General features: G+C 36.3%; 1 protein-coding gene across 3 annotated transcripts in view; it reads left to right on the top strand.

Annotated features, from left to right (window-relative positions):
- The first annotated feature begins 2,287 nt into the window (after nt 1-2,287).
- Nucleotides 2,288-23,989, top strand: part of UNC13C (unc-13 homolog C) — a 158,911-nt gene continuing 137,209 nt past the window's right edge. The window contains exons 1-2 of one of the 3 annotated variants that reach the window (XM_038147216.1): nt 2,288-2,448; nt 14,948-15,014. In XM_038147216.1, the coding sequence (XP_038003144.1) occupies nt 2,411-2,448; nt 14,948-15,014 (105 nt within the window). In that variant the 5' untranslated portion in view covers nt 2,288-2,410. Of the gene's footprint in view, nt 2,449-14,947; nt 15,015-23,989 lie in introns of those variants that run through there. The other 2 variants (XM_038147211.1, XM_038147212.1) reach the window with 2 other exon arrangements.

Here is a 23,989-nt window from a genome sequence, read left to right as displayed (position 1 = left end):
CTTTTGACAATTCATGAAAGATGTTAATTTGAGAATGCGAGATAATGTGCAGAAATATAAGAGCCTCCCATGTTCCTTTAATAGTATGACTTCATTTGGACTTGAAATCTTGCATGAAGTACCATGGAAATGTGTTGTCATCAGTGGTTCAGTGCGTTTTCTAGATGTATCATCTAATGTCAGTTGTGATAGCAATAAAGTTGACATTTCATCATTGCCAGCTGTACTGAGCTCCATTAAAAGGCTGCTAAGTAAAATGAATCCCTACTATATTTAAAATTCTGTAAGCAAAGTCACTGTAATAAAGAGCTGTCTTTAGATAAATAGTACAGTTGAATTATAAACATTTTTCATGTCTCTAAAAGTCAAGTTTTTTAAAGGGTAATCAGGGGTTTATGACATAAGATAATTTTCCTTCAAGTTTTTTAGGTCTTTCTTTGTAGGCACACAGTTTATGGTAATTGGGAATGGGGCTGTGGCTGAGCCTCATCCCCAGTGGGCACAGCTGTGAAAAGCAGGTGAGCTGCATTGACAGCAATGAGCCATGGAGTGCCCAGGTGTGCTGACCAACCACCAAAGGGAACAGAGAGCACACAGGTGCAGTGCATGAACAATAAGGGTACTAAAGGTTGGGCTGAAGAACGAGAAGGGCAGATTCTTATAGGGCTCTGAAAGGACATGGTGTTACTCTGAATGGGCAGAAGCCTGGAGGTATCTGATGAGGTATGGTGTTAGTGTGTATGGGTGAATGCTTAAAACCTGCTGAAATTGTATGGTGATATTTTGTGTCTTGTTGTTGTCTCAACTGTGACATATGCTGTGACATTTCTTGTAAGAAATAACAGAAGAAAATTTAAAGGATGTGTCTTACTTTTTTTTCCTTGAATTTAGCATTAGAGATAGGTAGCTTACCATTATTATACCCTGCGTAAAGAGTATAAGCTAAAGAAATCAAAGATAATTTTATTGAAGTAATTGGTAATAGCTGTAATTTGGAAAACTATTTGTGTGTCTTGGGAGCTAAGATGTCATTTTGCCAAGTAGCCTACTAAAAGTCAACAGAACTTTTACTTTATTAATAATTTTGGAAAATATTGTTCAGAACTCAGGCTTGCTTTTAATTCAACTCATAATCACAAATTCTATATGCATTAATTAGTTAATGAAATAACAAGAAGAAAGTAGCAATGATGAGATTTAATCCTTGTTTCTGCATGAGTCACCGTACTAATGTGCTGATATGCCAAGGGATTCGCAAGTGAGAAAACTAATTGTTCTCATACCACTTTGATCAGCAAAAGCCAAAGTCTTGAAAAATAGTAATAGACTGACTGTGGAAACTCATGCATTACTGCATAGAATTCTAAGTAAAGACCACTTTAGTTAGCATAGTAATTCACATATATAATTCAAGTTTAAAATTTTGCATTAACATATGGAGTAGGAAAACTGAAACATTCTGTTTTACAAAATGTTGTCTTTATCTTTTGCAAGTTTCACAAAAGTGTTGAGTTCGCTTTGAGCAAAAGATATGACATAAATTTCTGGCAGCTTACCTGGTGTTGCTGAACACTGTAATAGAAAATAAATCAAAGCATCATTCCCAATCCATAAGCAAAAATTTAAAAATGGAAAAATGGAGTGGGAACACAAATTCTTATCATCATCATGGAAGAAAACTTCTTCACAATCAGGGTCATGAACCCTTTCCTCTCACTAAAGCTAATAGGATGATTTATAGAGCAGAATATTCTACAGGGAATCAGTTTGTACCTCCAGTTGCGGACTTATCACGTCTCTCCTAAGAGCCTAGAGCTGGGAGAAAAAAAGCCCCTCAGTTCTAGGCCAATAGCACATGGATTCAAGTACAGCCAGATGCCCTACATAAAGCAAACACACAAAAACCCCCACAGTACCAAAATCCAATCAAACAAAAAACCCAGCTCTCAGAATGCTGTGCATGGAGCCTTAAAAAATACGTGGCAAGTTGAACTGGAACATTTAAAAAGATCAATTTTCTACCCAATCCAGCAATAGGTAATTTTTTTAACTGTAAAATTAACTTTGTATAACAAGCAGGTAACTGGTCTAGGTCTCTCAAAGGTTTTAGAGTACCAATCGGAAGATCATATTGAAACTTTTTCTGCTGTTCTTGTAATAAGTGATTTAATCATTACAATGTTCGCAATTGCTTTGATAATAGCGTGTTACTATAGATTTAACAAGTTAAGATAATTAATTTTATGTATTAGTTCCTCTTTTAGGAGTAAAATGGGCTGAAAGATTTCTAGCATCTTTTTCCTTCTCCACAGATACGCACAGAGATTTAGATTGCCAAGGTTGGCACAGAGAGACACCTCACCAAGGTACAAGACATTCACATCAAGACACAAATGACAGTCAGACATCCATGGAAAGTGGGCTCAGCACAGAAGAAAGGAAACTCAGGTATTTTACCTTGTCACATCAGACATGTGTGATATCATTTGTTGATTTTAATTTTTTTAAATATCTGAATGTCAGCATGATACATACAAAACTATTTTAAGTAGGAATATGAAAGTTTCTTAAACTTGTAAAGAAAATGCGGGTATTTATTAGCTTTTCTATGTTCTTTTATGACAAATAGATGTGCACCTGTCCTGTTCTTGCCCCTGGCCATGTGCCCACATAGGGTTCAGCTATTCCATAGTGACTTCCTGAAGTAATAAGAAAGGAAGGGAACCAACTCCTGACATGATTTGGGTTTTGTGACTATTCTATTTCATCTGGAAAGCAGGAAAGACATTTGCTTTCATTTTTGAGGCTAATGTATTTACCTAGACAGGCTGCCTGCATTCCTGGAAGCTTTCTAGAAGAAAATTAGTATTTTCTATCTATTTCTTCTGAATGAACAAGAACACAGCGGAAAAAAAGAACGGCAGGGAAAAGATAAGTGCTGTCTTTCTGCTTCTGTGAATGTGCAAAATGATGATGCATAATGGTGGAAGGGATAAGGAATAAGATGGCAACAACTGTATTATTTCTCTGCCATCACCTTCTGCTCAGTGGAGTTGAATGCTCAGGAGGGAGCCCAGTCAGCCTCTAAGAACACTCAGCAGTGGTCTCTGAGCAGGGAGAGCTTTCTCTGTGTTGGAATAATCACTTCACTTCTTTTGAAAGGCAAACTGGTGAGAAAAGAAGTTCCCTCTACTGTTCATTTTGGCTTTCATAGCAGCTGTCACAGACTGTATTGCATTTCATTCATGGTGTCTTTTATCCGTAGCAGTGCAGGAAAGGCACTGTGAACAGCTGACACTCCAAAAGGTGTTCTGCCTTGATGAGGGGTTGAAAAGGCTCTTGGGAAAGGCAGCAAGGTATGTCAGGCACTTTGCTCCTGTTTAAATCATGTCTAACAGCAGTGGTACTAGAAAATTAGCTCAAACATGAGAGAAAATACAATAAAAACTAATACATTATTAAGTTATGTATTCTCTGAGGCACTAACATCTTGATGCCCTTAAACCACCTTTTCATGTACTTTAAAAAAGCAGGGTCCTGGTGCATGTAACTTCTGCAAAATTAGGAAATAAGAGTCTACAAAAAGCTCAAGCTCAGGGATACAGTGAGGGACTGCACATGGGCAGGATGCCACAATGTTGCTTGGGTGCCTGTCAGCCTCACCATTTACATTTGCCAGTCAGCCCTTGCAGGGTATTTACGGAGAAGTACAAGTGCTTCCTCAGGGTGAGAGCTGTCAGTAATGGCAGCACTCAAGAGCTGTTTCTCTATGTTGTTCTAAGCACATGTCCAGTCATTAGCATATCATCTGTGCTGACGTGTCATTTTCAACAGAGATCTGAGCCTCTGAGCAGGTTAAGCTAAACCAAAAGAAGTTAACCCAGTTCTTTCCTTTACCCCTTTGTACCAAAAAGTTTTATTGCAATTCAATGAGCTTTTATAGTATTAAATTGAGGGTCAGCACCAAACTGTTATTTTAGATGAAAAGTTCTTTTATCTATATTTATAGGCAGCTCTACCTTTATTCATTTAGGTATAAATATAGATACTTACCTCTAATTTATAGGTATTTTCAAAGATTCTGAGCAGAAATATGATTGTTTTAAAAATTACAGATGTGTATTTATTCCAAAGAACTGCATTTGTACTTAAATTTGGGATGTAGATGAGACTATTTATTTTGAATAGCTTTATTAAACACCAAAGTTAACTGTTCTGTAAATATTTAAGTACTAATATGTTTCAAATTTCTTAAGTGTTTTTTAGACTGATATTTATTCATCAGTTCTTTGGTTATGTACATAAGTGGTGTTTATGGCTGCTGACTTCAAGTGTAGACTGATGACTAATTAAGTGTAACTGAGTAACCTTTTCCCATAAAGCAAAAGCTCACTAAATCAAAATTTGAAGAATGTGCTAAGTTCTTAAGTTGTTTATTGTTAAAATAAATTATTAAGTTATTATTTGTCTTATTGAAGCAATATTTATTTCCTAGAGGCTTAAAAAAGGAGAAAAAGAAAATACTCGTTTAAAAAACCCCAAAACCCATAAATCATCTGAGTTTTTTCAATAATGTAAACAATGAGTGAATCACTGTGAATTTTTAAAAACCAGCAATTTACTGTATACTTCATTGCACTTCTCCATAGTAGCCATAGGATAAATCTGTTAGTTCACTCTTTATGCATTATTAGTATCCAGTGCCGCATGCTACTACTTGTAGGAGTAATGATTTCATGGTTAAACTCTGTGGTACCACTGAGGTAGAAATAATGTTGCTGTATATCCAGAATAGCCACAAATGTACTGATACACCTGTTAAGCATAAACTAAAGTGAACAGCATAGAATTGATAAGGGACATTTCCAAAACGAGCCAAGTGGAGCAAATATTTCTTTTAAAAGCAACCAACTAACCCCAAAATCTAAGGAAGTACAGCAACAGGGACAAGGATCTTTCTTTTTAAAAGAATATTGATTTGTCCTGTGATACTTGGTTTTTTTTTTCTGTAGAGCTGTAAAACAATCATTGAACAAAGAGGAAAAAAGATTTGATTCCATTAAAAAAGGCAACTAAAAGTCCATTATTTAGATGTATAATAAACTGTGTATTTTACTTCTTTCTACCTACCATGTGAATAGATGTGGCGTGTACCTACACAGGAAAGGATATGCTGCCCACAGAACAATGCTAGACCTACATAGATTGTATTGACTAATTTAGGGTTGAGTATCTTGTTCTAAAGTGTTTGGCTTTAATAGTGCTTCCTCTATTCTAATGGTGTGGGTACTGTAACTGCTGTTTTAAAAGGAGTTCTATTACTAAAATTGGACTTCATGATCTGCAGCCACTAGCAAAGTTGATTTTTATATAATCATGAAACTGATATTAACTAAAACAGTGATTTGTGACTATAAAATGCATATTTATTTTCAAATGGGTGAAAACTGAAAAGAGAGCCTCAGTGTGATAGTATTAAAAATTTCTTAATGCTTGAAACATCATGAGCATTAAATGGCCTCTTAAAAATGTAATTAATCTTTCCTGGTTTTCCACAGAGAGAAGCAAACAATTGCTGAGGTCTAAATTAATTTGAGGTGATCACTTTACAGCCATTTTCCCAGTAATCTGTTTCATTATTCATGCCTAGATAACAGAAAAAATGATAGACAAGCATAAAATTATTTCCAAACCATGAAAATTTCCACCTCCACCTCTGGGCTACAGGTTATGAACTCCTTAAACTAAAGCATTGCCATCTGTTTAAACAGCTAGTTTTTGAATATATCCATTTTTTTCTGTTCTGATCATTCAGTGAGAGATTCCTCAAATTTAAATCACAGAATAGGTAAGCATAACTGATTTTCTATAACATGTTATTGCTACTTATTTACTGCCAAAACCAACAAGGTCCAAAAGAAAAACAGAAAAAGGCATTTAACAAAAGGTGTCTATCACTTGCAAGGCTTTTGGCTGTGAATATCCCCTGGTTCCCAGCTTTCAGAACTGGCAGATTATTTTAAAAATATAAAAAGAAGTTGGTATTATAATTAGTGATTGGTGGTTTTGCATTTAATTATTATTCATAGGCTGAATTCAATTGTTCATTGTCTAAACTGAAGGTGGTTTAAGTCATGTAACACTTGTGTGTTCCAAAGGCAAGATAAAAGGACTGTTTACATTGAAACTCATGAACCAAGAGGCTTCCCTGAGTTTGAGCTATTTTCACATATTAAAGAGCATTTCTCTAAGCTCTTTGGCTTCCTGGACAGCTTTGTTCTGCTTGAGTTACAGGAAGCAGTGTGGGTAGGAAGGTATTCAGCTTGAGGTGATGTTTACTCTTGTATAATAAATCAGTCATTTAAAACTGTAAATAAATGTTGTTATTAATTTATAGAATTACAGTAAGGCAGATATTTTCAATAAGTGTCATGTAAAATTAAACCCTTTGTGTACCAGCACAGTGCTGAGAGTTCATTCCACTGTACCCCAGGCTTAATTCTCATCTGTCATTCAAACTCACAGGCTCATTGATGATCCTTCCTGCTCTGCTGCCCTTTCCTATTTCAGTTCCACCCTCTTGCCTTTCTCAAATGTGTTTCCTTCAGGTCTTCTGTGGCCTAAAACTATTGCTCTTGATTCCGTTAAAAGTAGTGCTTTTAAAGACTACTTTAAACTTATTTAGAAATATTTTTAAAAGACTGTTACAGTAGCTCTATACAGCAGAGGAAATACAAACAAAATTTAAAATCAGAGGTGGAGAATGCAAAGTCTCATACATACATGAAGTTGAAGTGAATTTGAAATTTAAACAATTTGTATGGGCTTTTTTATGTCTCAATAACTATGACAGCTTTACAATTGTTACCCATTAAGTTGGTATATTTTAAAAATTTTTGAGAAAAAAAATGGAAAAGAACATAAGTTAGCAGTTAATATAGAGAGAAAATATTTTACTTGAAAGGGATTGAGAAAAAGGACACTGAGATAAAGGAGAAAAATTTAGGGAATTGAAGATTGTCAGAAAAAAACCCCAATTAATTACATATTAAATTGTTAGGAAGTATAGTATGGAACGAAACAGATTTATTTTGCAAGGCAATTTGCAGTTTAGAACAAGTGATGGTGAGCTGATGTGACATGTTGATGTACATTTTCTTTCCCAAAGTCATCCCAAATAGATTTTGGTAAGTTATTTTTGTTAGACTGGTTTTGAAGTTAAATGCTTTAATTGACATCCTGAAGTTCTCAGTAGAATCTATTTAAAATCTTTTAGTAACTATGAAGTATGCAACTATGAATCCAATCTTTGTGGCACATCTGAGAGCCAGACTCTTTGTACCTAGCTGGGTTTGTACGGATGTGCTGGATTAAGGCCATTGCTAAGTGAGGATGAGCTGCTGCTCCCAAGGGAGGGGCAGTGAGGCAGGACAACACAGCAGGGCAGGGCCAGGGCAGCCAGTGCCCCAAGCCAGTACCCCAGGCAAGCCTGGGAATGGCAGCAAAGGTCAAACAACAGTGCAGAAGCCTGTGTTGATGGAACAGCTCAGAGGCCAAACTGGCAACTCCTGGATCTTGGGGTCAGGGCCAGTGGTGCAGCCAGAGCAGGGCACAGCAGGGAGCCCCAGGCAGGTCCATAACAGCACAGCAGGGTCAGACTCAGGTCTGCAATGAGTCCAGGACTGGGGGTCCTGCTCAGTGGGCAGAGCAGTCCCTGCTCATAGGCAGAGCTGTACTTGAGCCAGTACTCCAATCTAGGAATGAGACAATCTTCAAAAGACTTCCAGTAAAGGGGGAATAGGATCTAGCTCAAGCACGAAAGATACAGCCTAATTTTATGTCCTGCTCTATATATGAAACAACCTACAAAACCAGATTATAAAATAGGTTACACATTAAAATAAAATGCAAATATCCTTGTCACATATCAAAAATTACTCTTAGTTTCTTCCAGTATCTATCCCCACCAGTCCATACTTGTTTTGCTTCTCACAGTAATCGTTATGAGTTTCTTCACCTTCAGTCTTTTCACAAGTGTCTGTTTTGTTTGTGGTTATTGGGAGTGTTCTGCTGATTGTTTTGCATCCTGATATGAACTGATACTGAGCTTTAATTGGCTCCCTTATTAATATTCATAGTTTTATATTGTTTACTATGGTGACAACTTTTCATGATAAATGAGAAATCACTATGACTCTCCCTGAGATTCTGTGTTATGTAACATTACTCATGATAAATTCTTTAGGCTTGAAAGGAACAGGAAAGGCTTTTGAAGTTTTCTTTTACCTAGATTAATTAAGTTCTACGCTTTCTTAGCGGTTTCTGATATCATGTAACTGTATTAAGTCTATTACTGTTGTTCAGTTATCTTATCTTGGGTTCCCAAAAGGTTTACTTGCTATAAAGGTTAACACATTTTACTTAGACCTTACATAATAGTAAATGTCTAAGGTAACCTTGTTGGCTTCTGGGAACTAGTTTATCTAATTAATGCTTATAGCTGTGTGTAAAAGATTGAAAAGATTCAATCTCTGTGCAAGTATTCCCTTGAAACTGCTAGAAAATTTGTTCATTTACAGAAAAGCTAAAATAGTTGTCAGGCATCAATTCTTCTGCAGAGAAATTCCCTTTCTCTGTGTGACTTGAACTCTTAAAACCACTGCCATTTCAGGTGGGAGCATAAGAACTCTACATAGTAAAGAGCTACACAAAGAGAGAAAAGAGTTGCTGTGGGAAAAGCAGCAAATGTTTATGAAAAGTTTGATTAGGCTCCTACTGCTGTGTTATATTTCATCTATACACTGCTACCCTGAAAGATACCATTCTATTCAGAAGCAGGGTAAAAGTCACTGCAATTAGTTTAATATACGTGCATAGCAATTTATTTTGTTTGTTTATTGCATGCATATTCAATCAAATACTTTTATAATACTGATTTTAGTGGCTTTTTAATAAAATTTAAATATTAGGCATTGGTTATGAATGGAGACATTCTGTAGGAGAAAATTGAGTTTAGTTGATTGAAGAAATATACTGGAAAAGCATATGTTTGGGGAAAAAAAGAGACATTTTTATTTTTTGAGTTGGGTATATTAGAACAAAAAAAAATAAAATTAAGTGATACAGCATTGAAATAAGTGAGAAATTGGAGACTAATGAATAGTGAATAGCTGCAAAGTGGCAAATCCAAGCAAAATCTGGAGAAATTCATAAAGTTTCCCTAAGTGTCAGATAGACATTGTTTGTTTTCTGGGAACAATCCAAGATGACACTTTGACAGATTCAAGATTGATTAAAAGCTGCAACTTCAGTGGACAGCAGAACAATGTCTTGATAATGTCTTATTCACATCAACATGTGTTTCCTTGTGTCACCTGTCTCCTGCCATAGCCTTTGGTCTTGTCAATCAGCTTCTCTCCTAATTGCATGTTCCTTTTGTTCAGATAAACCTCTTGCAGTTTGGAAATCACTAGTGTAGTTACTGCAGCACTGAGGAGAGAATTTATCTTGTGGGAGTTTCTCAGGTAGCAGCATTGCCTTGTAATACCTTTATATCCATCAGAAAAACCTGGAAGTTAATTTGTAAAAATGTTGATTTACTGTCTTGGCAGGCCTTAAAAAATAGAATCTTTGTCCAAAGCTGCTGTTCTATGGCAGTGTAGGGAAAGATGAGCTATTATCTACTGGCGCTGTATTAAGTGTACAAGATCAGTATCACAAGCTGCAGTTTTGATAGATCTGAATGACAGTTTACAATCCTGTTCATAGCTCTGAGCGGTAAGAATTGCAATTTTAAAAGTTTAGGTATGGATTACTGTAGTTGTGGTGGTTCTTTAGAAGAAGGTTTAATAAAATTGAATAAATTCCTCCAATCATAATGAAAACAGGATATCACCCTATCGCAAACCTTTCACAAAAGGGATATATTTGTGTTCGAGAATAATAGTTAATCAGATAACAATAAAATCTCATTGAGTTAAATCCAAAATGCCTCTACATATTTTGAAGTTGAAACATTTGAAGTGGCCTAAAATAGAGAAGTTTAAGTAGTTATTAGTTACTTTTCCCAGTACTCATTCTCAGCTACACAAAAGAGTTTGCTATTTCTCTATCTGTGATGGAAAAAAAAATTTTTGGATGATATTGTAAGTTAGGACACTAAATTAATATTACTGCCAAGTAATTGTTAAAGCAAGCTGGGACTTTGTGAATCAGTTTTAGCAGAGACAGCAATATCCCTTCAATAAGTCACACTATGATAAGACTTCAGACCCACCTAAGGAGTCAAAAGACGCAAGGGAGAGGAAGGTACTTTCCTTGCACCAAATTGTTAATTGTGCCAGGAAGAGGAGTCGTGGTCAGGCTGCAGTAATTGGTGGCTTATCTTTAGCAGCTGTGCAGACTCGGCTCAGGGGTACTTGTAAAAGCAGGCAGGGACAGATCTTTTTCTTCATGAAGACATGAAGGTCAACATCAGTGTGAACTATGCCTGTGAAAATATTATGAAGAACTGGAGGAAAAATTTGAGATGGGGAAAAAAATGTGAGTCCTGTTATGAGGATTAATGCATACCTTTGGGCTTTATTAGTTTGCTCTATAGGAGAGTCAAAAGTTGTAGCTCTTATAAAAGACTTAAGTTCTTAATGATTTAGTAAGTAACCTGTGGAAGGGTGCTGGAGGAGAAACTAAACTAAAGGAGATACGTAAGCATATTTTAATTCCTGTTAAATTTTTTAATATGAATGGCTAGAAAACTGATGTTATTGCTGTACTGTGTTTTAGGCACTTAAACGAGGTTATCTCTAAGAAATCAAAGTTATTTTGTTACTGTAGTAACGTTGTTCTCAAAATACAGACTGATAAAATTTAGTACCTTGTCCCTGTGAAACTAGGAACTTGTAATTTTTAGTTTCAAAAACCACCAAGAACTCAGAACTGTAAACTAGTTGAAGTGAAAGCAGTAATATAAATGTATGATTGCAGATGATAATAAAGCTATGGAAACTTACTATTTTAGACAATAGGAAAGGAAAAGAAAGATGTGTACTCAGATTTAAAACTAAAATTTTACTGTAGGGGTGAGTGACTGGTTGCTGACCTATAGTAAGTTTTGTTCTCTGCTCTGTTAGTTTAAAAAATAATTTTTCAAGAACAACTTGAACATCTGTAAAAGGGAACCTGTGTAGGGGTATAGATTTAGTACTACCAGAAAAAGTATCTTGGGGGAAACTCTGCTTTCTTTTGCCACTAACACATAACAATAGCTATAGGAGGCAGTTGGATGATACTAAATTGTATTAATCTGTGCAAGACTTACTTTTTTAAGTCTTACTGTGGCATAGTTAACTCTGGAATGCCTAGATCACTTAATTTTCCTTTGCAATTTTACCACATCATTAATTTCCTTTAAATGTGATTATAATGAAGATGGACAAGTACTGCCTACAGTTCTTAGTGTTTTACTAAACTGCTACTTATTGCACAGCTTTTTAATGTTATAATTATTCTTTTTTATATACTGTATAATTGAGGCCTATGAAAAATTTAAAATTGAATTACAGTTTTATAATCTAATAATCCTTGATGGGATATCATTTCTATAGTTCCATATCCCAGACATATCTTCCAATAAGGATAGTGCGTCCTTCTACCAAGTGCATTAATTGAGTTGAAAGCTAGTGTTGTAAAGCACCTTGTTTTCAGCTGAAAACTATTTCAGTGCAATCAGCTTCAGCTAATGACCAGTGCTGGAACAAGAACAGGCTTCTGTAGCCCAGGTGTATGGAATATTGCTAATGTGGCTTTGGCCTGATGTGCAAGACTGTGGTGGCAACTGCACCAACAGATATTCCCAGAGAACTTGTGCTGCTGCAGTCTAAAGCAGTAACAAGTGTGTAAATACTCACAAAAATGTTTGGGGGTATGTTAAAGACTTATTTCCAGAGCATGCTAAATTGTGCATTTTACAGAAGTTAAACAACTGAAAGCGATGCGCTTGAAAGTACCATTCTTGTATTCTAAAAAACAGAAGCTGATATTCATCTTTCTATATTCTTTTCTATCCCCCTCCTGAGCTATAAGAGAATGCAGAAGAAAACTCAAAATTGTTGTCAGCCTTATCACATATTTGTACAAGAATGACCATTACTGGAATATTCTGAAAAGCACATTTAAAGGAGAAAAAAAAAACCTCAAACATTTTTGTGGTAGTGTACTATCTAAGTATAAGTCTGCTTGATATGTCCATTGGAGATTGATTTAAGCACATGATTGTAGTTTCAGCCTGACTGTTGTCAGTGGGGAGTGGAAATTACCAAATAAAAAATGTCATAATAGAATGCAATTATTTCAATTTTTCTTCCACAGTTTGTTTCCAGTTATATTCAAAGCTGATGAAATTGACTTTAGTGATGAATACTTAGAAATGAATGCAGATGTTCAGAATTGCCTATTACAAACAAATAAGCATTCAGAAGATGTCATTTTTTTGTCTGTATGTGGCCACACTGCAACTGCTCTGTAATTAACTGCCTTACAATTAAGTCTGTAGTGAGATTAATTTTACAAGAGGTGCCATGGAAATGCAAATCATCACTGCAATGCTAGAACAATTTTAACCTATTTGGCCAGCAAAATTAAGAGGGAAAACATCTATTCAATAAAAGTGTCAGTGTAACTTTTGTTTTCTATTAAAAATGCTTAGCTTTTGATAAACCAGACTGAAGAGCCCCTGTGTTTATCTAGCCTGTGCACTCCTTTGCACATACCTGTCATTGGTTGGTAAACCACTGCAACAAGATTGGTTATTTTCATCCTTCTGGCTAAGAGATGTGAAAACTTGCTGAGTTTGATGCACAGTGCATCAAAACTTTGACCTGGGCTGCTTGCTGAGCTGACCAGCTCTGAATATTGCTATACTGCTCCTGAGGTGTCTCTTGTAGTTCTCCTCATCTTGTTGTTCTTGTGGCCTGCGCAGCATCAGAGAGCACAGCTGGGCATTATGTTGGAGGTGTGGTGAATCTGTATGGTTTTCAGGCATACTGATTTTTCAGGCATTTGTCATTTGTTTTTAAACTTTTTGTTGTTCAATCATGGAGTATTATGCTTTTCTCCTTATCAGATATGATAACATGATTGATACAATGCCCTTGTTTTCCAGCTTAACACTTGTGCAAAGTTCCCTAATCTGCTGTTGTTTGTTTCAAAAAATTATAGTATGGCATTTACCTGGCACATATGTTCAGTTCAGTTAGCAGGACAGGTGATTCATGGGAGTATCTGGTGGGCTTTGTTACCTGGAATTCCTGTAAAGCACATGTCATCAGAAGATTTGTTCGGTATTGATAAAGCATTTTCTGCCAGGTAACTAATTAGTTTCACTAGCTCTGAATAGGAAATGAGCAACCATTTGTCCAAACTGGACCCATCACTGTGTCAGCAGGAAGCGGACAGGTAGAAACAGCTCCTTGCTGTGTCTGTCTGTGCTGAGTTTCTAAGAGGCATAAGAAGTGTATTCAACTGCCTGATCTGACTGCTCTGCTCAGCAGTCTGATCACAGATTGGTGACTTCCTAAAAGTACTGCAAACCAGTTAAATCAGTTTTTGTCCCTCTCTGTACCTTATGCCTCAAAACCTAAGAATACTCTTTTCCCTACTTACTTTTAGTTAATGCAGAGAAAGCTGTTTCTCTCTGTTCCCTCTGAATCAACACTGACAACCCAATCTCCATCTGACCTTGAGCTGAATTACCCTGGTAATCCCTAAGGTTAATTATTACACAGTATTTCCAGTCTAGTTAACAACTGCAGGTTATGGGGCAGACGAGTTACTAGTATCACTTGGTTGATTTACCTGAAAACAAAAAGCCAGTTGTGAAGAGGAAACAGGCTGGACCTGCAAACATGCAGCCTCAGAGATGGGGGCAGGGGAAGGAAAGCCTCTTCATAGTTAGTTTGCATCATGTGCACTCAGCTGTGCGTATCAGAGGGAACATTTTTCTCCTCAAATAAAAGAGCACTGTTCCAAAAGTCCAAGATAATTAAATAGTAATGTGTAGACCATGGGATGGCACTGAAGTATAATATAAATATACTGCAAAAACTTCACCTAGTAAACAGGCTTCTACTGTCCTCAGTAAATTTTATGTGTAGAATTTTACTGTATAATTTTTTTTGTTTTGCAGTTTTACTGATATTGTACAAGCTAGTGGCTTTTGAATTACTTAGAATCTTGCAGGAGTGGTAGAGTCTACACTAATTACTTTCACCTGTTCTTAACAGCCATTAATGGAATTAGTATTTTTTTCAGTTTAAACCAACATTCCTCACAAGTGTGGTGAAATAGCTGAATAATGAGCCCTAATTATAATTGGCCTGTGCAAGTATGCAACTTCTGTGTGAGGGCAACCGAATATGTTACAGATTGTATTTCCAAGACTGGGTTTTTTTTAGTGGTACTTTTTGGGGTAAAGGGAGTATTGTTTTTATGTTATGTGGCTTCTCAATAACTCCTTTAGTGCAGTAGGCTAAGACTTGGTGACAGTGTCTCTGTCTCCCCAAGATATGCTTTTACTAAAGAAAATTCATAGGTTTCCTTTCTTTTCACTGTCTTAGTGGTTTGGATTTTTTGTTGTTTGCTGCCTCTCCTCCTGCCATTTGATGTTAAATACCTTGTAATCCTCATTTATGAGCTACTATAATTGGGAAATGTATTCCTTTGCTAATGTTCTTTTACACCTTGATAATACATGGAACGGGGATTGTGTCTTTTCAAGTCAGTAAACTCTTAGCTTTAATGGAAACACCTGTAATCCAAAGGTGATATAGAGAGTTAGTGATGGATCTGACTTTGATCTACTCATCCACAGATTTATCAGATTTCTTGTAATTATTTCTTTTCTTACTTCTCTGCACTGAGTACTTCTTTTTTTTCCAATCCTTTTCTTCAGGAGAAATACAGACCAATGTAATGGAGGTAATTTTGCAAAAGCAAGATGGGCCAGGGCTATCCAGAAGGTAAGAACTACTCATAAAACTACTGATGTATTGCTGTAATTTAAAAAATTTATTCAGTGTCAAGGAGAACTTGAGTTCATGTAAGCAGGACCTGGGGATGTGGCTGCAAAGTTTCTGGTAGTTGAGACAATTTCTTCCATTGGTTCTTAAATCTGTGCCATTCCCTCACCTCAGGATTTTTTTTATTCTGAAGCACAAAAAGAATGAGATTTTGAGACTTTCTTCAGTCTCAGAGGAGTGTTTGCAGTTTGGCCATCTTACAGGTGTTGCTTATTAATCCACAGGTGTTGCTTATTAATCTTTTTCTAAATAGTTTTGATACTCAGGAAGATCAGTACTTCATTGATATTTAATAAAAATTGTTTAAAGAAAAAATTTTCTAGGGAGAAAATCTTGTGAATTCTACTGGTGATACCACTGCCTCAGCATGGATTTTTTTATTAGGTGGGATAATTAAGGGAAATTAATATGAGCACTTGATATCATTATTGACCATACAAAAACACCAGGTATTGTCTTTCTCACTGTTGCTGTCAAACTGCAAGCCACTGTATCACATCAGTTGTTGGGAATTCACATGTTGTTAGTTTTTGCCCAGTCTTCCTGTGTTGACTGTAGTGCAAAGCTATTGTTGATAACTTCTGAAAAACAGAGCAGTTGTCTTTGGTGTGTACCTGTGAGAAACTCAAGAGTCACACTTTGTTTCATTTGTGCGTAGGCCTTTTGGAAACCCTGCTTATTCTCAGGTGGTGTGCTGTAAAATATTTCTTCTATGCTTCTATGGCACAGCCAAACTTGTTTAGTGTAAATATGAGTCAAACCCCATCTAAAATACACACTTGTCAATTCATTTTGAGCTGGTTTTTTTCCTGCTCTTTGGGGACTAAGTCCTATTTCTTTTTTACTGAATTCTCTTGTCTTTTTGATAATCCATAGACTGTGCCTGTGTGAGAAGAGTAGTGGGGGAAATCTGTTTATACTGGGGTATTGTGGGAAGAGTGTTTACCTGATTCACATGATCTCAATTTCTGCATCCAATTCTGTCACTGGTTTGGTCTTTTCCTTTTTTCTGCCAATGGTAGCTCACTGAAGGAGACAGACTAGAAGAATCCTGGTCTATAATCAAACATAATACTCAGACAAGTCAAATATACCAGTTTTTTCTTGCAGACAGAGGTTGCAATAGCCTCAAGATAAATTTTTCTGTGAGGAATTTTCCTTCACTGTGTGCTTAATTGCCTAGTCAGTGGGGTAAAGTTATTTCTGAGTTTAAAACCAAATAGCTAATACTGTACAGTCAGCAACTTTGACTTGACGAGTCAGCTGAATTTCGTTCAGATGTTAAAGAGTATTTGAATAAAGCAATAGTAGAATTGCATTTCTTCCTACTGCTGTTCTTCAAAGTAATTTTGAGGTCAGGAATTAGAAGATGGTAAAGTAAGCAAGTTAATATGCATGAGCTGGAATCTTGGGCTGTCACTGTGCCATTAAGTTGTTTTTTGTAGCAAAGTAGTCAAAATATCTTGGTGCACTGAAATAAGAGCAGATTGCTCAGCAGCTAATCTAGCGTCAGTATGGGGCTGAAAGATGTTGGCATAGTTATTGTGAAACTTAAGAATTTGAAGATCAGGTGGATGGGAGATGTAAACACATACCTCTTGTGAAACTCTTTTTGAAGAGGGAAATTTCTAAAAATTTTTAAAAGGCTAATTTAATTCCTAAGTAATTATTTCATTTTATTTCATTACAAATTAATTTGGTATTTCTTCTGATAAAGTTATTGTCCCTGAAATACAGTGATGTCTTTAGTTCTTTACGCTTCAACCGTGTGGGTTGCCTTGTTTGCTTTTCTCTCTGAAGATAAGCTAGTTTTCAGAAACAGTGCATTGGTATTATCTCAGCATTGATTTAGCACAGTTGATGTGACGTTATGTGCCGTTGTTTGCCCAGAAACTCTGAGAGGGAATCTCTGCCAATGCCTAATCAAAATAAACTCTGACTTGCAAGTACTATTGGGGCTATAAAAGGCCATCAGTAAAAAGAAACCCTATGCAGCAGAACAAGAGCAGAATATTAAACAATCCTGATATATTTTGAAGATTATACAACACTCACATAGCCTCATAATGGAGGCATGCAAACAGATAAGTAGTATTCCACAAAAGGCAATCTCTTCATGTAGTTACCTGCTGTAAGACACAACCACATAGAGCTGTCTCTATCCATAAGGAGCTGGAAAAATAAAGAACAACCTTTAGTAACCATGAGGGAGATTTTTAGGCATCAAAGCAGGCTTAGATAAGGAACCAGTCCCTGGAAGCTTTTAAGAACAGAGGAGTAACAATTTTGGGGTTTTTTTTTTGACTATTCTTGGAGGTTTAGGGAAGTGGGTATGGCATGGAACAGGGGGAGGGGGAATGTAGTTTGCTCAGGTTGATGGCCTTCAGGTATTTCCTCACTGGTGAAACAAACATGAATTCTTACTGTAATAGAAAATATATTTGTGGCTTAGGTTCCAGTGATAATATTTGGAATGTATGTTTTTAATGATAATCTATGGAAATATGAAATTGAAATAGGCTATTCTGATGAAATATGAGATGACAGACCAGTGGTTTACCAGAGGCACTGTGGCTGATGAATATTTACTCAAACTTTGACTAGATAGGAAGAGTGCCAAACTGTTTTGGAGACTGTTTGTTTTTAGATAATGAATTGCCTAGGTGCATATTTGAAATAGAAATAGTTAAACCTTCTTCAATACATAACATCTAACAGTGCTAAAATCAAGGCTTTAGGGAAATCCTTCCTCTCTTTGAGAGGGGGAAGAAATTGGGAATTTGAGGTAAAACTTAAGTTTTATGTTTATATAAAGTTTTATTTCTATTAATAGCTTTTTAAAAGACAGTGCTAAACTAGATAGGGTCCTCTAATTGTGCTTCTGTCAATTGATTAAAAAAAATCTAAACCACAATTCTTTTAAAATAATCCCACCCCAATGTCTGGTTTTCAGTTTCATGCTCACTGTATTCCAGGAACAGTGAGGCTTTTTTTATTTGCCTTAGTTTTCTAACAGCTTTGAAATCAATGCTATGAAGTACTGACAATAATTATGAAAAGATGCACTGGGAGAGTTTTTTTCTTTTAACTCAATGTCAGCCATGAGTACAATCAAATGGGTTTTCCCCTCTCCCCCTCCTACCCCAGCTGTATGTGTCACTTTGATTATGTCTTTAGCTGCTAATCCTTAGTGAAGTAGAGACTGTTTTGCTGCTGAAGTATATTGGAATAAATAAATGTCACCTCTCTGAGATGGATATGCTTTTTTTATCAAATACAAAGCATAGTAATTCATTCCTAAGGCTACCATTAAGCAGGATACTACTCATGTAAGTTACCTTTTGTATCATTCCACCACTGTATTTATTGACAATAGTGAGTGTTAGAGACAAAAAAAACAGTGACATAGTGGCACTGTATTGACTAGTTTTATAATCTGGAGATCAGCAGTGAGAGTGGCACAGATCTGCCTTGGTAAATCTTCCCAACATACGTTATTCCTGACTTTGCACAACGAGCACAACACATCCATAGATCGCTAATTATTCAATAAATGAAATATATCGGTGTGTTCCAAAATTTAAAATATATTAGCTAGAATTAAACATTCACTGTGGATTGTTGTAATGCTGTGCTTTGTGATTTGTGGTGAACTACATGATGGATGCAGTGGTGATGTTCAGTATGAGAACGCTCACTAATAGAGAAGTTATCAGCAGCTTCATTTTGTCAGCTCTATTGATTTACTGTCTTATTCAGAAACAGAACTTGATAAACTAATACTAAAGCAGATATTACACAATGACAGCAGTGGGAATTTAAGGCTGGGAAAGCAGAAATCATTCTTTGTTTAGGAGCCACAGGGCTATGAGATTAATGCCAAACTTCTCTTTTAAAGATATCAATAGACCCAAAGAATTTTTTTTTCTTTTGAAAAGCAATCTTTCAGTTGAAAAATTTTTTACCTTTGTATTCCAAGTAATGCAAGCATGTCTTGAAATGGAAACCAACAAGTATTTCCTTTTCATATAGTATTAATGATAGAGATTTTGCATCCTGATTCAACTAAGAAGTAATTATTTTGTTCAAGTGGCAATCAGCATTTGTATTGGGTCAAATGACTGTCAGCAAAGAAGCTGCTTTTTTAATTTTAATTTATTTCAAAGATTAAATATTTAAACAAAAAGTGATAAACTGACAATTGGAAAATAGAAATGAAGTGCACTTTTCAATTAAGTGAGTTTATCATTAGTGCAAATTTGCCAAGCTGCAGATATTTTGACTATGATTTGAATGTTAATTGGTGCATGAGGAAGCTCAAAATATATCTGATAAGTTAAAGGAATTTCTGGAATACTTTTGCTTTACAAATCATGTTTTTAATATATATATATAGTATCTGAAGAAAATTACCTATGGGTTATATCAAGCAGTCCTACTTCTATAATGCAAAGAATTTTGACTGTCTTGTGTCTGAACTCTGAGTTGACATGAAGAAGGCAGAAAGGTCAGTGTGGGGCAATTGGACCAACAGTTCCAAGATCACTTCATGGTTGCCTTTTAGGCTTTCAAAAAGTGGTGTTTAGGAAGCTTACTTTGACAAAAGGATAAAGGCAGAAGTTCAAGGTTGTGTTACACATCAATTCTGAACAAATTGATTTTTGTTTCTTCTATTCCCTATCATTTTAGGTAAACTTTTTTTTTTCTTTTTCCCTCTGGAATGACATCCACTGAAAGTTTCTCAGGGAGAAAATGTTTCAAAATTTGATATAATTGTGAAGAAAATAAAACGGAGATGTCTTTTTATCTGACCAGAGTTACAGTTAATGTACTTGAAGACTTATTTTAACTTAGATCTTCCTACAGTATCGTGCATTTAGATATTCTGTGGTTTACTCCATGCCCTTCCTGCCTTAAATCAATGTGAAAGCTGAAAATTGCTTTCTTCAATTAATTGAAGGCATTAAGTGTTATGGACCCTGGGAGAAACCTTTTTGAGCTGCTGTATCATTGTTTGAGGATTCTGTCAGGCAAGCTCAGAAAAAGAATTGTCACTGCTTTTCTCCTCGAAAGGTGAGATATAATGATTCACAATAGAGGATAAGAAATCTAACCTTTTTTTTTGACCATTATTATAGAAAATCAACAAACAGGAATGTAATGTGCTCTCTTCCACAATTAAACTTCAGTTCTCTCCTTTGCTTTGGAGTTCCAAAGGGCACCATGGTAACATTTTTTTCTCTTCCTGCTGGTTCAAGAAACCATGTTTTAGCATTTTGCAGGTTGTATTTGGACTGATGTTAAATTATTTATTACTGGTTTCATTGGTAACCTGCAGCTAATTCAATGTGTTATAGAATTATGCATCTCCTGGTGCACATTTGTGATTGAATTATAGAGTGTTTTGTGAGCATTTGAGGCAATGTTTAAAAAAATGCTTCCAAAGACTGAAACTCCTCAGGGTTCTCATCAAAGAAAGTTTACAAGTGACAATGGATGTTTCACATAAACCAAGAAGAATAAGCCAGTTAGTATGACTCAGCTGGACTGATGTTCATGGGCACCATTCTGTGGAGGCAAAAGCTGTCTTTTGGAATGTAGTAAAGATAAATAGGCTTGTGAAGGCAAAAATGCATTCCATTAGAGAGAATTGGGATTGTTAGTTATAATGATTGGCAGAGAACCTCTCACGGTGCAAGAAAGGGAAGCGGGCCCTAGGGTGAGGAGAGAGAAATACTGGGATAACCAGCAATCATTTCAGTAGGAGATGTAGGATAGGAGAGAGAGCTGAGAGCAGCCAAGAATGGAGCATTGATGAACTCTGAATCCTAGCACAAAGAGTGACAGGTCATACACTGAAAAGCTAATGAATTCTATTGATGGAATCCAAGCAATAGGTGGAGTGAGAAGGCCTAGGGGAAAAAAAGATCCAGGAGAGTAAATTGCCTTGCTTCCCAATGTATTATAAAAGATGTGACTTTGCATTGGTTGCAATCACTCATTTTCTTGAATCCTTGCAACATCTGCCTTAGAGTTCCTACTTCATCACTATGGATCTTTCTTGTAATGTACCTCTCTTTATCTATTTTCAAATTTGCTGGGTTGAATGCTTTAACTCAGTACCGAATTTTTTTTCAAGTTAGAAGGTGCTCTCTTTTTCTAAATCTTCCTATGCTGCTGCAACTCTTGACAAGTCTTGAGATGGCTCTTAATTAGCACCTTTAGCAGCACTGTTAAATATATACTCGAGATTAAGTATATGACTCAGCATTGTATTGAATGGAGATGCTGTAACTCTTCCACTCTGTCACTTCTGTTTCAATAAGCTTTACCCTATTATTGGGATTTAACCCCAGCCAGCAACTAAACCCCACAGAGTTGCTCATTTGTTCTCTGCCAGTGGGGTGGGGCAGAGAACCAGAGGGTAAGAGTGAGAAAACTTGAGGCTTGAGATAAAGGCAGCTGAAAATCAGTTCCCCACATGAAAAGTGGCAGCTGAGTCAGATTCTTCATTTTAAAGAAGTTCTAGCAAGGGTTCTCCTTTCATAGACAAAAAAAACTAAAACAGTTTCTAGAGTGAACACATTCCTAGAGGATAGCAATGAATAAAATAGTCATAAGGAAAGAATACAATGGGGAATTAAATTTCAGAATTAATGTATATTGTTCTTAAGCTACCACTTCAACTGCATTACACTTCTTTAAGCGCTTGATAAATCTGAATGGGCAGAAAGCTCACTTTTCCCTACTGGGTAAAAAAAAAAATTAAAAAAAAAATTGGTGTTTTTTCTTTTTTTCTTTAGTTAATGTTGGGCTTTCCCCCTTGTATTTGCTTTTCAACTATGCTCCTGACTTATGATCCGTCTGAAATCAGGGCTAAATTTAAATTACATTGCAGCTGGCAAGAAGTCACTTTTACAGTGGTTGCCTGTTCCCTGTTAAATGCTATTTAAAAAAAAAAAATCTTAAATGTGATTTTATTTCACTTAATAGAATTCAAACTGCATAGTTTTATAAAATTAGCTATTGTTTTTTTTTAAAGTATGGAAAAGTTTTCATATGGAATAAGAAGAAGCTTTAGCCATCTTAACTTCAGGATCTCCAAAGCATTTTTCACAGTCATCTGAAGTAAAACCTAAACCAGCTCACAGGTGCGTTATGAAATACAAGAGCAGTTATTTTCTCTTTCCCCTTCTTATCGCAAACCCTCCTTTTTCGAAGGAAAAATTGAGCTTGACAGTACAGAAAAATAATCAGCGTAGAGAAAACAAAACCCTTTACGGCGGAGAGCGCCTCTAGAGCGCCGCGCGTGCCTCCAGCGGAGCGGGTGCGGCGGCGCGGGCCGGCCGGCAGGGGGCGCGCGGGGAGCGGCCAGCCCGGGGCGCGGCCCTGCGGCCGCTCCGCTTCCTTTGGGCAGAGCTGCGGGCCCGAGAGCTGCCCCGCGGGATGGCCTCCGAATTGACCGATCGGATCCGCAATTGACAGTTATGGCCTTCCTTTGATCAACGGCGAGATATAACCATCCCTTAAGCAAACTGCCGAGGTGATGTGCAGGAGAAATATAGCTTAGCTGTGTGACAGCTTTTCCGACTTCCAGGCTGAAATATATAATGAAATACAAACTATTCAAAGTCGTTCTATCAGTTTACACCTGTCACCTTTCAATATAAGTATTACACAGTAGAAATGGTGAAATAATATCTAAAATATGCTATTTAATGCATTACACAAAACTAATGGTGGAAATTACTGAAATATTTTCAGTGGACAGACTTTTATTTCTAATTCAAAGAATCATCTCTGAAAGTCATGATCAAGTAATCTTGGAAATAGGCACAAAGAATAGATGTTTTCTCCATGTAGGCTTATTAGCTGCCCATTGGGGTTTGGGTTTTTTATTTTGGGGTGTGGTTTGGGGTTGGTGGTGATAGTGTTTTCTTTGTGCGAGTTTTCATTGTTTTCTCCATTAACTACAGAACTTGGCTGGAATTGTGTAACAAGTTGCAACAACTCTGTGCATATTGTATATGTACATGTAATTACATGTAGTTCTTCTCTTCCTTCTGTATGTAGAAGTTACTTCTTTAATGCTCTGTTTGGGAAATAGAGTAAATCAGTGTGAATCCTGAATTCTTCTAGGCCAGCTTCATCAACATATCAGGTTACTGTCAAGTAACTGCTACAATGCATAGGGCCCACACATACAATTTGCTCCTTTGTGTTAGTTTTTCAAAAATGGTTGTGGATGTTTTCTCAAGATGCACAGAAGTTTCATTCCAGTCACTGACTTGCAACTATCTGGCCTTCCAAACTTGTGAGAGCTTCAGCTACTCTACAGAATTAAAACATCTGCTCATATAATTATTCTAGAAAGTCACCAACCTCTTATCTATATGAGAAGTGTGTGAACAGAAGTACAATGTAACTTTGTTATGAGTTTGGGTAACTTCACTTCTAAGTAATTCGTATGTGTTCATACATGAAATTTCATTCTTAATTGGTCAGTATCATTGCAAACAAAGTCACTGTATCTCTGGCCTGGAGAAGTTCCACACAGAATTTTAACTCCAGGGAAGACAAGCCATGATAGGTTCTGAGGGTCTTTGGATTCATGTTTGCTTTTCTGTTTCCTTCTGAAATATCAATTGAATAATGCGTCTGGTAGAGTAAAATGTCCTGTTTATGATGGATTATCAAATTAGTTGAATAAGTTCACCTTTCAGCTGAAATATTCAGCATGTGGCAACACGATAGATGAGCATAAACAGGGTCAACACTTAGGAGCTTCCTTGAAGATGGCAGCTTTAATCCAAGTAATCCAAGCATTCTGAGTTGGTGTTATTGGTAAACACATTTTTTATTAAATGACAAAACCTTCTATTTTTCCAAAACTGTTCCAATATTTACTAATTTTA

The sequence above is a fragment of the Motacilla alba genome, chromosome 10, assembly GCF_015832195.1.
Source record: "Motacilla alba alba isolate MOTALB_02 chromosome 10, Motacilla_alba_V1.0_pri, whole genome shotgun sequence".
Lineage (NCBI taxonomy): Eukaryota > Metazoa > Chordata > Aves > Passeriformes > Motacillidae > Motacilla > Motacilla alba.
The sequence above is the reverse complement of the archived record's forward strand: the minus strand, read 5'-3'. Positions and strand labels throughout refer to the sequence as shown.